The following is an 18,275-nucleotide window of genomic DNA, read 5'->3' on the forward strand; positions in this document are numbered from 1 at the left end:
TCTTTTTCATCCGTGTGGTTATGATAATAGGAATGACTTTGTTCTATACACACCCTCGAAAAAAATCGCTTCTGTAACATATACCTCAAACATTGGATTGGTCCAAACAAAACATTGTTTGTGTGGTTCAAACATATTATATTTCACCTTAGGGCATACACTGGTAGTAAAAAGTTTTAATGAAATTTTCTTTGTGTGGTGATATATTTCTAAGGCGCTAATTGGATACTTCCATTATTTTTCTTGCAGCATACTCTCTAGGTCTCTCTTTCTAAACGCATATATGTTTATAGGATATTTCTAAATTAATATATGTTTGCATCCCAGCATATTATATTTACAAAAATGTTATGTCCCAAATATAATATGTTCTAACATATTAACATACAGTGAGTCACAGTGAAAATGGCCCACCAGAGTAAATGTAAATATTTTGAAATTTTATCTCATATTTGGCCAATCAGAGATCCAAATGTTAGTTTTCTCTTACGTAAATCTAATTAATAACAATATTTGGTGAGTATAAAGTGCAGGTTTCAGCTATAAATTATTGGAATCAGACATTTAAGAGAAATATCATGCAACAGTGAAAATGGCCCACCAAAAGAAATGGCAAAAATATAACGGTTTTCTTCCAGCATTTCATCACATTTGCGTTTACCTGTTACATTACAATGTTCTTAGAATATTAAAAGTGCAAACACGCAACAAAGTGGTCGATTAAAATTTTCTTAAAAAAAGATAAAACAATCGAAAAATGCGACCTCACACTTCGTTTGAGATGCGAAATTTAATAAAAAATCATTTTAAAAACGGCTTAATTCAAAGGCAATTGCAGAAATGGCTCAAATCCCTCGTGGAACCATTAAAAATATAATTAAAAGGTATACCGATGAAAATCGGATCATTGATAAGCCGAGATTCAGTTCAAAAAAACTGTTTTCTGACAGAGATGAACGATGGATAGTAAATAAATGTCGATCTAACCCCAAACTAAGTGCTCCAAATATTCGAGATTTGCTGGCCAAACATCTCCAAGTGAATTGCCATGCAGAAACCATCAGAATAGTTCTCCACAGATCAGGATTACATGGACGAATTGCAAGAAAGAAAGTGCTAAGAATTAGAGAGACCGATTACTATTTGCCCATGCGTATACAGCAAAGGAATTTTCGTTTTGGAAAGATGTTCTATTCGTAGATTAGTCGAAATTCAACCTTTTTGGGTCAGATGGTAGATGAAATGTGTGGAGAAAAGCAAACGAAGAACTGCACCCAAAGCATTTAAGGCCAACTGTTAAACACGGCGGAGGGCATGTGATGGTTTTGGGTTCTTGCTCTGCTGCGGATGTTGGAAATCTCATTTTTATTGAAGGCAACATGGACAAGATGCAATATCTGTCTATTTTGAAAGATAATTTGAAGCAAAGTGCGGAAAAGCTGGGCATTGGTAGCTGATTTCATTTTTACCAAGACAACGACCCAAAATATACAGCTCATGTTGTAAAAGAGTGGCTGCTTTATAATTGTACACGTGTCATAAAAACTCCACCCCAGTCTCCGGACTTAAATATAATAGAAAATTTGTGGCATAAACTTGAAGTGGAAATTCGAAAATATCATATATCCTGCAAGGAAGACTTGAAGAGAGCATTAGTGGAAGAATGGCAAAAAATAAGCCGTTCTTACACAACAAAATTGGTAGAATCCATGCCATGACGCCTAAAATCAGTCATTAAACGTGAGTTTTTTTGTTTTCCTTAAAAACATTTTTGTTTTATGAATTGATAGAATTGTAAGATCTTTCTAATATTATATTTAGTTTGTATTCTATATTTTAAGAAAATAAAAGAAATTGAAATATATATTTGCAAGAAAATGAGGTTTTCATTCTAACAACTAAATTTGTGTGGGTGGGCCATTTTCACTGTGACTCACTGTATATGTCCCAAACATGTAATGCTAGTTTATGAACATTATATGCTTGCACTTAAAAATATTGTGTTAAACAATTTTAATTCCAAACATATAATTTTTACACCCAAACATATGAAAAACAGTCTTTTTCGTTCGTGCAGGTAAGTTATTATTTTTTTATCACAGTGGTAAGCTATTAATTACCGGTAATGTTGGGGGAATGACTAGTGGTTACTCAGTTTTTTATTGGTATGAGTGCAAACTAAAAATAATGGTCCTGTGTATCAAATCTCACTCGTATAGAGTTTTTGGTGTTAAAAATCGCCATTTCGTGCCTAGTGTTAGTGTGTAACGTCATAGATCTGCAAACAGAATGAAATATTCCCCAAAATCTTGAAGAGTTAAATTAAAGTTTCTTCTACGCACCAAAAGCATTATTCATTCAGACACTTAGTGCGAGGAAATTCCACCACGCTTATTGTTAATATTTTTCTTGACTTTTAATTAAAGTGAGTATTATTTTGTAGAGAAAACATTTTTCATAAGTTTTCATTGGATATCTCTTTTATAAATTAAAGACTTAATAGATATTTAATGATTCTATTTACAGGGTTTCTCAACGGTCGACCACATAACACATGCTGCCAAGCTTTAGTGGGGTGATGAGACCCTTAACCATTTATTTCTCCCTTTGGATGGACCACAAAAAAGGGTCTAACGATGATGATGATGATGACGACGGATATGATGTTAATAAATGACTCCATTCTCAACATAATATCAGTGGAGTCTATTACTTTATGCAAATATGAATGAGAATGGTCTTGGATCACTATCACTAATGCTGAGAAGTATGGAGATGTGGTTGAATGAGTTACTTTCGGGATATATGTACAAAGGTTGCTTATCGAAATTTTATTGTTTATGCTAATTACTTTACGGTATGATACAAACATATCTTACGTGAATATGATAGATCTATGTGTATGTGATATAATAACAATAATTTTCTTTCTTTTTTTTTCTTAGGTCATTTTAGATATGCTAGGCTAGTTTGCTATACGTATGTTATGCTATTTAACTTTATAGTGCTTTCATTAATTTACATGCGTTGCGATTACTATTTGCTGTTGTTTAACCTTTCGTATATTCTTTTTGCCCCATTCTGCTGACCCATTTTGGCATTATTACTGTCCTTGTGGATATTTTATTGTTTTGTCCTAGTTGCAGGTATTTACATCGCAATATGCTCAATTTAATTTTTTCTACTTATTCTCATATTCTCAAGGTGAGTAAAGTCATTTAAATGAGTTTAACAAGTGTTTAATAATTTGGCCATATGTTCATCCTTTCCTTCTTGTACACTATAATTTTCATACGATTTAATTCGTCTCCTCATATGGTCATAATTCACTCTAAGGGATATGGTTTGGTTTGGGATATGGTTGGATGGTTTGGTTAATGACTAATGAATACAAGTTTTCTGTTTAGTCCAATGGAAAAGTACTTTGATAGTTTGGCCTCTATTTAGTATATTTTTGATTAACTACTATGTACAATACATGTCTCTGCTACGAGTATAATTCACAATGGTTTTAGCCCCATTTATTTGGTCAACAATAAATACACAACATATGCCTCTCTATGTATATCTTCTTAGTATAATGCTCAACTCTCTCTCTCTCTGTCTGTACAATTATCATGTCAACACTTTGTCAGCTTTGTTAGATATGTGGTGTCATCTTTCTTGCCACTACTGTCATTGTTTAATACATAAATTATTTATCACTGAACTGATGATTAACTAATATTTCATGATTATACAATAAAAATTATTTATAATAAATTATAAATAATAATAATAATACTCCTACTACCCGAATGATGATGGTAATGGTCTATGGCCTTAGTACAAGTGTGTCAGTCAATCTGTGTGTTAGAGTGTGTGTGTGTATGTGTTTGGTTCTGTTTAGTACTTTGTTATGTCTATAACAGGATTAAAAGGATATGTATTTTGGTTGCATTTCCTTTGGGATAAAATTAAAGAGTTTTATTATTGGTTGATATTATTATATTAGTGCCTTCGTGTTTAAATATTTTGAAGATTGTAATAAAATCAGGCCAATGATTTTGTCCTTGTTAATAAACAAAACCAATTACACTGGCTAGCAAAATGTAACGAAATTGTTTATTTGGCAGTCACTTCTGAGAAACGTTTACCATCCGATGTGATGTTCTGCAATCGCCAATTTTTCAAATGTAAACTATATTAGCATTGAGAATTTCCAAGCAGGAGCAGTAAGACATCTGGATTTCTGATGACAATACATAGAGAGGATTTGAGACCACTAATAGACATCATAACAGGAAATAAAACACTTGGAAAATACAAGGTAAGGATTGGCTTTATTACTGATGATATTTGTAGATGGTGTCGGGACCCGGAGGCAACGGAAGACTCCTGCCATTCTTTGTGCCAGTGCCCAGCATCATCATTTAAAAGAAACAAGAAACAGGGCTATTGTTTCATTCAGAATAATACCGTTGTATTTGACTGTAATCTGAAGCATATACTTGTCTTCATCAAGGTTTCTGGATGGAAGACCTAGAAATCTCGTTCTGAAACGCAAATATGATGAGATCACTCCTGACGCAGGAAGATTGATGGATGAAGAGGAGAAACAACTATGAGGAATCACAATCGAACAATATGGTCTAAGTAGAAACCAAGTTCTTTTCTACGGATTGGTGTCATCCTCTTTTACCCATCCTAACCTGAAATGGATATTTTAGCGCAATAAGGTATGTACTATGTTCTGTTTTCAAGCTGAAAACCAGCTTTTTTCACGGATTCCTTGTTTAATAAAATAATTTAGAAATATTCATCGCAATCAATGCCTTGGATCTGTTCCATCCACAATTTGACAATACTAGCATGTTATTTTCCCTAAGAGAAATTCGTATAAATTTCCACAAACAGACCTATCACAGGACTTGACCCGTGTTCCGGTTTGTTCTTTGGATCTACACACTTACTCAAATACAATTATCAGAATAATCAAGGTATTTTTTTCCCTTTTGGTGCGATTCGTATGGTCAAAATGAACCAGATGCCTAAGAGTTTGTCCCAGACCTGTTCATGAGGACCTGCCTACGGTCTAGTCCTACTGAGATGACCCAGGACGTCTCTTGTGGAATGAGTTCAAGTCGTATCTTAAAGAGTAAATTTACCCTGTCAATGACCAAACTAATGTTAAAGTGATCGGTCCCTTCCATAGCTCTGGGTCAGAACTGTGTTTGATCCATACACACCAAGGACTAGTCCTGTACCGATCATGGAAATGACCCATTTCCCGTAGGGATATCTTTGCCACAAAAATGTTACACATTTCCTGTCAAAAACATGGGTGATCACTTTCCTGTTTTGAGGAGTACATAAGGAAGTTACATTCGATTCTGGATTTATGCAAAATATTTTGGTTTCAGTTTTAGTAGGTTAGGTTAGGTTAGGTGGCAGCCCGATGTATCAGGCTCACTTAGACTATTCAGTCCATTGTGATACCACATTGCTGAACTTCTCTCTTATCACTGAGTGCTGCCCGATTCCATGTTAAGCTCAATGACAAGGGACCTCCTTTTTATAGCCGAGTCCGAACGGCGTCCCACATTGCAGTGAAACCACTTAGAAAAGCTTTGAAACCCTCAGAAATGTCACTAGCATTACTGAGGTGGGATAATCCACCGCTGAAAAACTTTTTGGTGTTCGGTCGAAGCAGGAATCGAACCCACGACCTTGTGTGTGCAAGGCGGGCATGCTAACCATTGCACCACGGTGGCTCCCCTTCAGTTTTAGTAGAGGCTATACCAAAACATGGACCGGTACACAGGCGCCATTTAAAAAATCCCACAAGTTTTCGATCGGATGTTAATGTGGGCTTTGTACCCAAAGAAAAAAAAAGTACTCATATTTTTACACGAACGAAATTCGTTTTGTTTTATTATTCTGCAGGAAAATTAGTCCTGTGTTTAGGACAAAAGATGTAATGTTTGCCTCTAATCTGTTTTAGTTGTTCTAAAAGAAATGTTTTTAGAGACAAAATAAAAATTTGCGTTTGTAAACTTTCATTTGTGAGAAGAGAAAGGTGTTCTTTCTGCGAATATTAGTCTTTCTATAGTCTAACCATTTTCATTTGCTTATTATTAAAATGTGTCCTGCGAGCTTATTTGTTATTCTTCACTAATTTTGATGTATCCTTTGGCTCCCAGTCCATTCAAAATCGGGTAAATTTTTCTCTAGAATTCAGAGGCATTCTTCCATTATATTCAATACCATCGATTTTTACCAATGGTTCATGATCACCTACCCAGCAAAAGAAAACTGGAAGTTCTTTCTAAGTCATTACTTGCAATGTACCTCCAAAAATGCTCTTTTAGAGATGGACTTACATTTTAGCGTGTAAAGTAAGGATAAGTAATATAATGGCAATTTCCAAAATATATGTGAAAAATGTGCCGATTCATTTCTTGGCAGGCGTGGAATTTTCGACAAAATATTTGCTAGTATTATTCAAAACGTCTCTATGTGGAGATAAAAGTCGAAGAAACAATATTTTTTAATGTTTTTTCTTATTATTTTAAACAAAATCCGATATGCTGAATTTGAATCACATCTGAAAAACTAAAGCGAAAGCAATGCAGCAGATTAAAATTGATGATTATGATCTATGACAAGCCCATGTGAAATTCATTGCTTTGGAGCCAAATTTGCACTACTTCTGGATCCAGAAAAAAAACATTTGCATTGATTTTTTTGCTGGGAAGTGAAAGAAATCCAAAGCATCAAGCTTCTACCTTGTTTGCTTTATTTGGTTTGGAAAATGATTAATTTTAGTTTCATCTGACCAATATTCGAACATTTCTGCTAGTTTGTACTGAAATTCAAGCGTACCCGAATGACTCGATGGACACAAATGTCTGTTAGGAGTACATGTCCATGTATTCCTCCTCGCCATAAGGCGAATTTGAATATGACCATTTACTGAACGAGAGTTATATGACAATATTACCGAAACAAACACAGGACAGCCTTACCAAAATTTGATTTTGCTACCAATGTAATGTCATTTAAAACTACAAAATAATGACATTGCAACAATGGTTTTCAGTCAATACGAAAGCATTTTGAATTTCTGGACAAAATAGATTTCTTGATCAATTAGAAAATTCTTAAAACATTTGCTGCAAATTAACCTATGTCGAACACTCTATAGGTTTTTTCATTACAGTGAGAGAAATGGATTCTCTATAATAGAAGATTGACAAGATAGGTTTGCAGTGTAAGCATTGTATGGTTCAAGCTCTTGTTGGAGATATGCAGTGTTGGTGTTAATGATATGTGGATTATTATTGTCACTTTCATGTGTTAAATTAAATTATACTAATTAATACAAATTAAAACTTCACATATTGTCGCCTACTTTTGAGGATGATCATTACGAGCTAATCCATCATTCCATCAAAATGATATGAATTTAACTAATAATCTTCTATTATTATTGGAGGTATCTTATAGATAGACTTAATATAGTTTTACGCTGACCATCTCAAAAATATAAAAACTAATGCACTGCTGCCATATATTAAAATATTCCTAGGTCTTGCTGTAAAAGCTGCAATTTTAAATTGGAAAAAATTAAAATCAATTATTAAAATTTATATTACAAATTCTTATAAAAATAATAAACTAAAATTAAATAAATATTTTCTTTATTATTTTTTCGAAAATTACCTGATCCGTCCTCTAAATAAATTTGTGGATGTTCAGTATAGAACATACTCTTTCCTATCGCCAGTGAACCTTTACGTTCTATCGAACTGCTGGCAGAGCCGAAACTTTGTAGGTTATTGCCAGCCATTGACGGCACCAACGCTGTTGCACCTTGTGATGCTGGAGATGAGGACACACTTGTGCCGAGCAAATCATTTTTCAATGAATTGCCATCTGTGTGCATTGACTTCAATGAATCATTTCGAACAGGAATTATATTGTCTAAAGAATAAAGAGACAAAGAATAATAATTCAAATAATTGAAGTATAAATTATATATAAAGGTTTGTCAATAAAACAAAATCATTTAAAATAAGCAAATAAAATCTACACCAAATTTGACTCTTTAGCATTGGTACACTGAAAAAAAAATATTTACGTGATATTAAAGATTACGCAACCTCAATAAAAACGTTTCAAATGTAGGATAAGACTTATTTTGAGTGTGTAGCATCCTTGGATTAAATTTTTTTTGGAATTAAGAAAATATTTTTTACTTCGAAGTATCCGTTATAATTTGGATTTTTAAACTGGCATTTGTTTTAATAGCTTTATTGATATACCGCGAAAAGAGAATGAAAATTCGATAAATGAGATCTGTATCCTAATTTTAATTTTATAGATCCCAGATTTAAAGCCAGATAGGTCGCACAAAAATGTCCTTATTTTAAAGAACCCACATCTTTGGCTCGCAGTCAATACCAAAATCCTTAAAGGAAGGTCAAAATCTTTGGATCCAAGTAAACTTTTTTTTGGAATTTAGGATTTTATATTCATCGAAAAAGTTAAATAAACTACATATACTGGTTATTATGTATGAATATCAACGAATTCATTTTGTTGAAAATTTAATTAAATACATTTACTTACTTTCTCTTGTGTCAATGGTGGAATGCGTCACTTGTTTTGAGGGCGTTGATGGTAAAGGTATCTCTGTTAATAGATAATAATACAATATCAATTACAATTAAACAATTCAAAATTAATTTTTTAAAGATAACATTCATAAATTTGCTAAGGTATTGCCATATTAATTTTAAATATTAAAAATTCATTTGTATCTACATCCCATTTTGGGGACTTCCCCTTCTCTTTAAAATCTCTATGGATTTATGGATTGCTTTTTGAACATGAACTTTGGTTTCTATTAAATCATCGAAATTGATTACCCTGTTTGCATTTCAAATAATTGTGTGAACAATTAATTAATTTTCATTAATTTGTGGTTTATGCCGTGAACATGGTCGATTGGCCGTGACGCTTTTGCTGTTGATTAAATAGAACACGATTGTCAATGCATTTGCTTGTATTGTGGTAATGATGGCATTCATTTATTATTTAATGATGCCGCAACATTTTAAAGAGTTCTACATCCTTAAGTTAATACATATTTTGTGGTATTGATATCGATATGAAATGAAAATTCATTTTCGGGGATAACTACAAAATCACTATATAGTAGCGGTGCCAAAACTACGATAGTTATCCAATATTTGCTTGCTGACAGCTTATTATATACTTACAAGTCACCAAAAGCAATATGCTTTTGAGTACATCTCAAAGGAGTTTTACAGCATAATAAACAACATTTTCCAAGTGAATAATTCCTAAACTCCTAAAATGAGCACGTGACCACCGATCCCACCACCATTTTCTTGAAGCCTACGTCTTTGGTGAAAATGTACCTAAATTGTATTCCACTTTTTTGAGATTTCCATAAAGCGTTGTTAAAATACAATAACCTGGTAGGTTTTTAACTAATTCTTATGAAATTAAAAATATTAATTGAAAGTACAGAAAACACCATTCGCATACAGTTGCTCATTTTTGTTATTTTAGAATTTTCTTTTATTTTTATACCCACCACCATAGAATGGTGACGGGGTTATAATAAATTTGTCATTCCGTTTGTAACACATCGAAATATCGATTTCCGACTATATAAAGTATATATATTCTTGATCAGGCAGAAATTCTAAGACGATATAACGATGTCCGTCTGTCTGTCTGTTGTAATCACGCTACAGTCTTCAATAATGAAGCAATCGTGCTGAAATTTTGCACAAACTCGTCTTTTGTCTGCAGGCAGGTCAAGTTCGAAGATGGGCTATATCGGTCCAGGTTTTGATATAGTCCCCATATAAACCGACCTCCCGATTTGGGGTCTTGGGGAAATCGTAGTTTTTATCCAATTTGCCAGAAATTTGAAATCTAGAGGTATTTTATGACCATAAAGAGGTGTGCCACAAATGGTGAGTATCAGCCCATGTTTTGGTATAGCCCCCATATAGACCGATCTCCCGATTTTACTTCTTGGGCTTATAGAAACCGCAGTTTTTATTCAATTTAACTGAAATTGGAAATCTAAAGGTATTGTAGGACCACAAATACGTGTCCCAAAAATGGTGAGTATCGGTCCATGTTTTGGTATGGCGCCCATATAGACCGATCTTCCGATTTTACTTCTTGGGCTTATAGAAACCGTAGTTTTTATCCAATTTATCTGAAATTGGAAATCTAGAGGTAATTTAAGACCATAAAGAGGTGTGCCGAAAATGGTGAGTATCTGTCCATATTTTGGTATAGCCCCCATATAGACCGATTTCCCGATTTTACTTCTTGTGCTTATAGAAACCGTAGCTTTTATCCAATTTGTCTGAAATTGGAAATCTAGAGGTAATTTAAGACCATAAAGAGGTGTGCCGAAAACGGTGAGTATCGGTCCATATTTTAGTATAGCCCCCATAAGAACGATCTCCCGATTTAACTCCTTGGGTTTCTAGAAACCGTAGATTTTATCTGATTTGCCTGAAATTGAAAATATTCTGGTATTTTAGGCTCACAAAAACGTGCATGGGATTAAGTTTTTATCGGTCCATTTGGTAATGCCTCCATATAGACCGACTTCATTTCTTGAGGATGTAGAAGGCGCACTGATCATGAAAATTGCTTGAAACTCAATGTAAAATTTCAGGATTTTACTTCTACAGATTTAAGATTTCAAATCAAGACGTTATTTTATAATTTTCTTGCACACTCACACAAAAAAAAATTTTTCTGATTCAATCACCAAATTAATTGATCCAATTAAATTTTTAATTGAAATGTCTTCAATCACGAAAATGATAGTATCAATCACAGTTTTAATTGGGCATAGAAAAAATTCTTGATTAAAAAATTAATTGATTTTTTTCAGCAAATTTAAATTAATTTTTTAATTGATTCAATCAAAATTTTAATTGATGTTGACTGCAAAACTCAGTTAATTTATTAATTAAAAAAGGTAACTATTTTTAATTACTTTCTGAATTGGCTTAGAGTTGTTATTTGGATTAACAAATGGTTGTTTGAAATACATTTTTAATTACAAATTAAAAAAAATCAGCACTTTTTTTTAACTGAATTAGTCTTCCGAATTTGATTAAAAAGTTAATTGTATCAATTAGTTTTTTAATTAAAAATTTTAAAATTTTCAATCATTGGCTTAATTAACTTAATGTTTCTATCATGATTAAAAAGTTAATTGTATCAATTAATTTATTAATTGAAAAAAATTTCAACTTCAATTAACTTTTTAATTGGAAATATTTTGGTTATATTTTTTTCTGTGCTTACAAGAGATGTTAATGATTCCTCTAAAACTCAAACAAAAATGGTTCTTATAAATCCAGAATCTGATATAGTCCTCATAGGTGAAATCTTTAAATTTATCTTCGGGAAGTGTCGTCACGTCCTCATGCCCTCCTGAAATTTCAAAGGAAACCCTAATATTTGGTTCATGGTGGTGGGTATTTGGCCCGGCCGAACTTACTGCTGTATATACTTGTTCTATCTTACAATTTTCTTCTATTTTATTTTACGTTGAACATATTTGTATGGCCCATTTTTATTTCGTTTTTCAGACTTACATGCAATAAGAAAATTATATTGTGGAAAATTTGTTTCAGTTTTTTGAATTTCTGTGAAAAATTCAAATCTTTATCACCAAAAATATGTTTTATTAGAAAGTTTTTATTTTTGTAATAAAAACATCTTTTTATCCCAAAATCAAAGTGGTTTGTTTTCTTCAAATCAAGATTATTTACATCGATTTGTGTGTGCCTAACAATTTAGTCTATAAATAGAACTGCTTGACTGTATGCTGGTGCTTTTGTGTTGATGGCTATAGCGATTACTTTGTGTTGGTGACAACAAAAACTACATGGCCCAGTTGATAGTGTCTTTGTTTACAATGTATGTAGTCCCCGGTGCGATTCTAAGTCTGTTCGAGAGTTAAAATTTGATAAATATCTTCTACATTGCTTGTATTACAGAAACAGTGCTAAGAAGATAATGTGAAAAAATGAGGTCTAATGCAACTACACTGAAAAAAATATTTGCATGGCATTAAATATTACGCAACTTAAATTTTAGGACACTCTATTTACACAATGTTAAAGATAAATATGTTTAAAATAATGAAATTTTACTTAAAAGAATGTTTCTAATTTTTGCTTCAAAAAAGGAAACAGTTGTACTAAATGTAGGGCATACATTTTGGAAACTTGCATTCCTCTGTTAAAGTTGTATGTCTTTGAACTAAGACAACTGTGGTCTGTATACTAATTTTAATTTCATTGATCCTAGATTTAAAGCTATTTAGGCCCCTATAAATGTCCTTATTTTAAAGAAGCCGCATATTTGGATCAGAATCAATACAACAATCCTTAAGGGAAGGTCAAAATCTTTAGATCCAAGTAAACTTTTTTTTGAGTGTAGCCACAAATTAAAAAAACAATTTTGAGTTTCTCTTTATTAAATTATTTTCACATCTTGTATAAGGCTCAATGTTTATTAAAAAAAACCTATATTTTTCTTCCAAACAAACTTCATGTAAAGCTTATGTTTGTCTAAAATTTCGTTTAGCGTTTGGTTCTTAAAAAATTCATCAAAACCATTTTGGCGATTGTGACTCTTTTTCATCGTATTGATGCTACACAAAATACTTCAAAAAATTCCTTAGTGTAGGTGCTTTTGTAATTTTCCAAATTAATTTAATCAATAAATTATTACACATACCATAGACACGTATTGATCCTTCAGTTTCCCCTAAGGAGTTCTTTGAGATACAGCGATAATTTCCAAAATCTCCATACTGTAGATTTCGAATTGTCAGCTTCATGTGTGCTCTACAAAAAATAAAAGGTAAAAAATATAATTAACATTGAAGTGTTCGAAAAATAAAACAAAATTTCAGGAATTTATTTTAATTTGCCATCTTCACACATACACACATAGAGACACAAACACCCTCTCTTGAGAATACTTACACATACACATAAGTGGGTTTGTAACAAATTATGTAATTAATTTGCAACACTTTAAGGCAAACCTCTAATTGTCAAAGTAAACGTGTCGGTGTGTGTATGTGTTTGAGAGTGGTGAGAGAAATATAGGGAGGGAGAGCGGTTGTCATGTGGTTGCCTTGATGATGTTCGAGCAGAGTAGGAATTCACACCAACTTTTACAGTAATTTCATAGTTGAATGTTTTTACTTTGGCATCCAATTAAATTAAATGAAATTAATATTCATTTAAAACTTTAAAATATAGTCTGTGAAGTGAATTGCTAGAGACAAGTATATGAGATGTGTTGTGGCAATGAGTGCCAAACTGATATGGAAAATTCATTCACACCGAAAAAAAAACATTGCACTGAAAGAAAGCATGCCCGGTTCCAAAGATTTTGTCTTTACTTTAAAAATTTTGGTTTTGATTCCGAGCCAAAGAAGCGGAGAATACAAGTATGGATACTTTAAGACACAATTCTCTTTTAAATTTAGGTATTGTGTTCTAGCAAATTTTAATTTTTCGTTTTTCAGCTTTTTTTTTCATATGCTATCAAAGTCCTTAAAAAACGAGTTAACAACAACTTTATTTTCCAAATTAAGACTCGTCTTCCAGTAGAAATTATGCTATGTTTCAAGTAGAAATTATGCAATTATGAAATTATGTACAAAAAACGTCTTTAAAATAAAGTGTTGAAAAGCACGTCCTAAATTTGAACGAATTTTTGCTTTGTAGTCAAGATGCAAAATGACAACAAATTTAAAGACAATTTCATTATTTTAATGAATTTTTCTGAAAGTCAAGTTGACCTTACCCCAAAAAAAATGTCTTTCATGTTATGATACCCATCAAGTCACCTAATTATAAGGACAATACGACTTCATTAAAAAGTTTATCGACTTTTAGACAAGGAAAAAAACTTTATATTAGAGAAATGCGTCTTTTATGCGAAGCAAAATTTGCATTCGTGTTTTAAGGACATGAAATCTTTGGCCTCACGACAATATTTTTTTCAGTGTGAGTAAAATATTTTAGTTATGAGAAAAATATTACATTGCTTTAGGGTTTGTAAAATATGTGATTAATATTTGAATGAAAATTCCGTGATGAATGTGTTAGTTTTTAGCTACTCTATTCAAATAAAATAAATTTTAAAATGTACACCCAAAAAAAAAGTGACCCCGCCGTGGAAGAAAATGTAGGTTTATTTTAGAAAGAATTTTAAACTAAAATAGTTTTCTAATTGCAACATGTTACAAATAAGTTAATACTTTTGGTCAAATTGAAGAAAATTTTATAAAAATAATTAATTTTTCTGTTGTTTAAGAAAATTGCATATGTTGGAAGAAAAAATTGGATTTAAAAATTGTTAAAATGTCTTTAGCGCTGTACGAAGTTCGAGACAGGTTCAATTTTAGTAAAATTTACTCATTTGAGAGACTTATGAACTCAATTTAAGCAAACTTCTGCCATTTTTGGAAAATAAGAACTATTTTATTTTTAGTAAAATTGTGCACTGTATTTATATACAACTTTTTTTCTTATTTTTTGTTTACGTCATTAACCCTCGGACGGACACATGAGTCTGGCCAGACCTTTTTCGATTCTAATTGTAATTAAAATACATTCATAATATAGCTAGAGAAACTTCAGGTACCCTCCTAAAATGTTATTACCTATCGATGTGTGAAAAAAACAGGACGGAAAATACTACAGTAATAATGTAATAATATCAACAAAATAGCATATATTCCATATAAATACATTAAAATACACAGTGGGTCTGGCCAGGCCTCATGTGTTACGAATGTGACTATCGAAACATGTGTATGACGGAGGGTTAAAGATAGCAAAAAATTATTCAAATAAGGAACATTTACTCATATTGTGCAAAATTTAACTGAAATCAACTAATCTTCATGAACTAGAATAAAGTTCAGTTGGCATTAGAGCCCCTTTTTTCTGGGTATACAGTGAACTTCATAATAAAGTGTACTTACGAATTTGTTTCACACTAACTTTTATTACAGCCTTTATATCTACGACTTTGTTAAACATTATTTGGTTTACTATATAAGTAAGTCTCTACTGCAAAACTTTTTATTCACAGAAAAATAGTAAATTGTTTGCATGAACTACCTAGTGCGAAAATTGAACTAAATTGTTCTCCACCTTTAGAGATTTTCATTAAACCAAGAATTTTTGTTTATTTTAACTGCACTTCACGAAATTACACTCTCTCATAGAAAGAAAGGATGATCGAAAAATGAAATAAAAATCATTGGCGGCAAATCGTAACCATTTTAACCACACAGTAGTTCCTACTATTTTTGCACTAATAGAAAAAATACGTTCCACAATCGTGAAAGGACGTATACAAAATGAAACAGAAACGTTCACAAAAAATCAAAACGGAATGTCCACGATTTCGTCCACGGGCGTTCACGATTTCATGAACGGCATTTGTTTTTCTTTGGGCATGAAACGTCTTAAAATAATCGTTAGACGTTGTTATGGCATCTCCGTCGGTGGTACAATGGGCTAAGGCGACTGTTATTGCGTGTGGTGCAGACAACACAGGTTCGAGTCACGGTAGAAGAAATCTTTTTTTATTTTGTTTATAAATTCGTAACCATTACGTTTTCAGATCATGAACGCTGGTTGTTGTTGTTTTGGCAACGGATGGTGTCATTTAATGGTTTTCAGATTGTTTGACACCACATGTCTGTTGATTCACTTACATGAACAGATCGTTTTGAAATGATCACGCCGTTCATGATTTTTTCTGTGAGTGCAGGAATCATATGAAATTTTGTTTTATTTTAGTTCATACTGAACTTATGTGCCAACAGTCGTTTTGTGAATTGGTTCTAGCATAATTTTTCTCATTGATTTTGACCTACTAAACACGAAAATGAGTTTTAAAAAATTTTCTGTCGATTGGTTTTCGAGATACAAATCTTTGAAATTTTTTTTTTAATTTTTGGAGGTACACTTACAATTTTGAGCATATCTTTCGTCTTCTTTGACCTATTTGATCCTAGTGCTACTCCAATTAAAGAAAATTGAGCCGTCTACAGCTCATTCACAGCTCATTCTCAAATCGGGTAAGTAGTTTGGATGTTGGCGGCTTAAAACGGTTAAAAAACGGCGTTTTTTTAGTAAAAATGTGGCAGAAAAAAAACCATATAAAAATTCATATAAAATATAAAACACGATGCTAACAGCAATTTTACGTATAGCTGAAATTTGATTTGGTCTTTTCGGTCTTTTGCCAAAAAAAAAAAATATAAGTCCGCTATTTGTTGTAAGATTTTGTTAAGTAAGGCCTCTTTGTAAAAATTTCAGCTATACGTAAAAAAACCAAAATTGCTGTTGGCATCGTGTTTAATATTTTATATGAATTTTTATATGATTTTTTCTGCCACATTTTTACTAAAAAACTCCGCTTTTTAACCTTTTGAAGCCGCCAACATCCAAACTATTTACCCGATTTGAAAATTTTCTGAGAATGAGTTGTAGACGGCTAAATTTTCTTTAATTTGAGTAGCACTGAAATGAGCACGGAGGACGGTGAACGCAGTGGACGCCCGAAAGAGGTGGTTACCGACGAAAACATCAAAAAAATGCACAAAATATTTTTGTATGACCGTAAAATGAAGTTGATCGAGATAGCAGAGGCCTTAAAGATATCAAAGGAACGTGTTGGTCATATCATTCATCAATATTTGGATATTCGGAAGCTCTGTGCAAAATGGGTGCCGCGCGAGCTCACATTTGACCAAAAACAACAACGTGTTGATGATTCTGAGCGGTGTTTGCAGCTGTTAATTCGTAATACACCCGAGTTTTTCCGTCGATATGTGACAATGGATGAAACATGGCTCCATCACTGCACTCCTGAGTCCAATCGACAGTCGGCTGAGCGGACAGCGAAGCGTGGAAAGACTCAAAAGTCCGCTGGCAAAGTAATGGCCTCTGTTTTTTGGGATGCGCATGGAATAATTTGTATCGATTATCTTGAGAAGGGAAAAACCATCAACAGTGACTATTATATGGCGTTATTGGATCGTTTGAAGGTCGAAATCGCGGCAAAACGGCGATGGCAAAAATTCATGAATTGGGCTTCAAATTGCTTCCCCACCCACCGTATTCTCCAGATCTGGCCCCCAACGACTTTTTCGTGTTCTCAGATCTCAAAAGGATGCTCGCAGGGAAAAAATTTGGCTGCAATGAAGAGGTGATCGCCGAATCTGAGGCCTATTTTGAGGCAAAACCGATACCAAAATGGTATCAAAAAATTGGAAGGTCGTTATAATCGTTGTATCGCTCTTGAAGGGAACTATATTGAATAATAAAAACGAATTTCGACAAAACAAAATGTGTTTTTCTTTGCTAGACCGGGGACTTATCAGCCAACCGTTATTTACTAAAAAGGAAAATTTCATTGGGCTGTGGAAAATTTCCTACAAAAATAAGTTAAATTTATTATTATTTTAATTACGGACTTTCTTCCAGTGTTGTAAACTTTCTTTTGATGCTCACTGTTTGTAGTTTTCTAAGAAATATCAGTTTTGTTTTTAAAAAAATTAATGTAAAATATTTCTTCTGCATATATTTTTCGTTTTAATTTTTCCAAGTATTTCTCAAAAACGATGGAAAGTGTAAGTTATGTCAGTTTTCATGTCCCTCGTTTGAAATATTTTATGCATTCTTCATTTCTTGCGTCGGAGGCTTTTTATATTCATTCGAGGAAGGAAATAAAACTTTTAAAAGTCTCTTAAGACATCTTAGGGATGTTTTTAGCATACAATAAAGGCACATGGAATTTGTTGCATGTGTGTCTATGGAATCGACTAGGAGTATATCAAAAGTTTCCAAGAATATGATTAGTTTGAATGTAGACAGACCTGAATGGCCTGAAGTCCTATACACATAAAAACAAACACACACACACTCAAATACAAGGATGCATAGTCTAAGTCTACTTTAACATATGAAAGCAAAGTTTTCAATTCATATAACCAAAGAGGATGTTTGTTAGTTTCGTTGTGTTTTAAAAATTTTCACATTCTCACATTGAATAAAATTTAATTCTCAACTATTGGCTGGTGAATGATAACAGTGGTTCGTATATTTTCACGAACCGTACCTGGTATAACCACTAAATCCATCTGTAATGTAGTAAAGCTGTGAAAGATACCT

General features: G+C 32.6%; 1 protein-coding gene across 1 annotated transcript in view; it reads right to left on the reverse strand.

Moving 5' to 3' along the window:
• Window positions 1-18,275, reverse strand: part of DIP-delta (Dpr-interacting protein delta) — a 57,929-nt gene that overhangs the window by 13,119 nt on the left and 26,535 nt on the right. The window contains exons 8-10 of the mRNA XM_075307258.1: window positions 12,802-12,911; window positions 8,614-8,676; window positions 7,705-7,965 (exon numbers count right to left, since the gene is read on the reverse strand). Coding sequence (XP_075163373.1) covers window positions 7,705-7,965; window positions 8,614-8,676; window positions 12,802-12,911 — 434 coding nt within the window. The remainder of the gene's footprint in view (window positions 1-7,704; window positions 7,966-8,613; window positions 8,677-12,801; window positions 12,912-18,275) is intronic.

This window comes from Haematobia irritans, chromosome 4 (assembly GCF_050003625.1).
Source record: "Haematobia irritans isolate KBUSLIRL chromosome 4, ASM5000362v1, whole genome shotgun sequence".
In the NCBI taxonomy this organism is placed as follows: Eukaryota; Metazoa; Arthropoda; class Insecta; order Diptera; family Muscidae; genus Haematobia; species Haematobia irritans.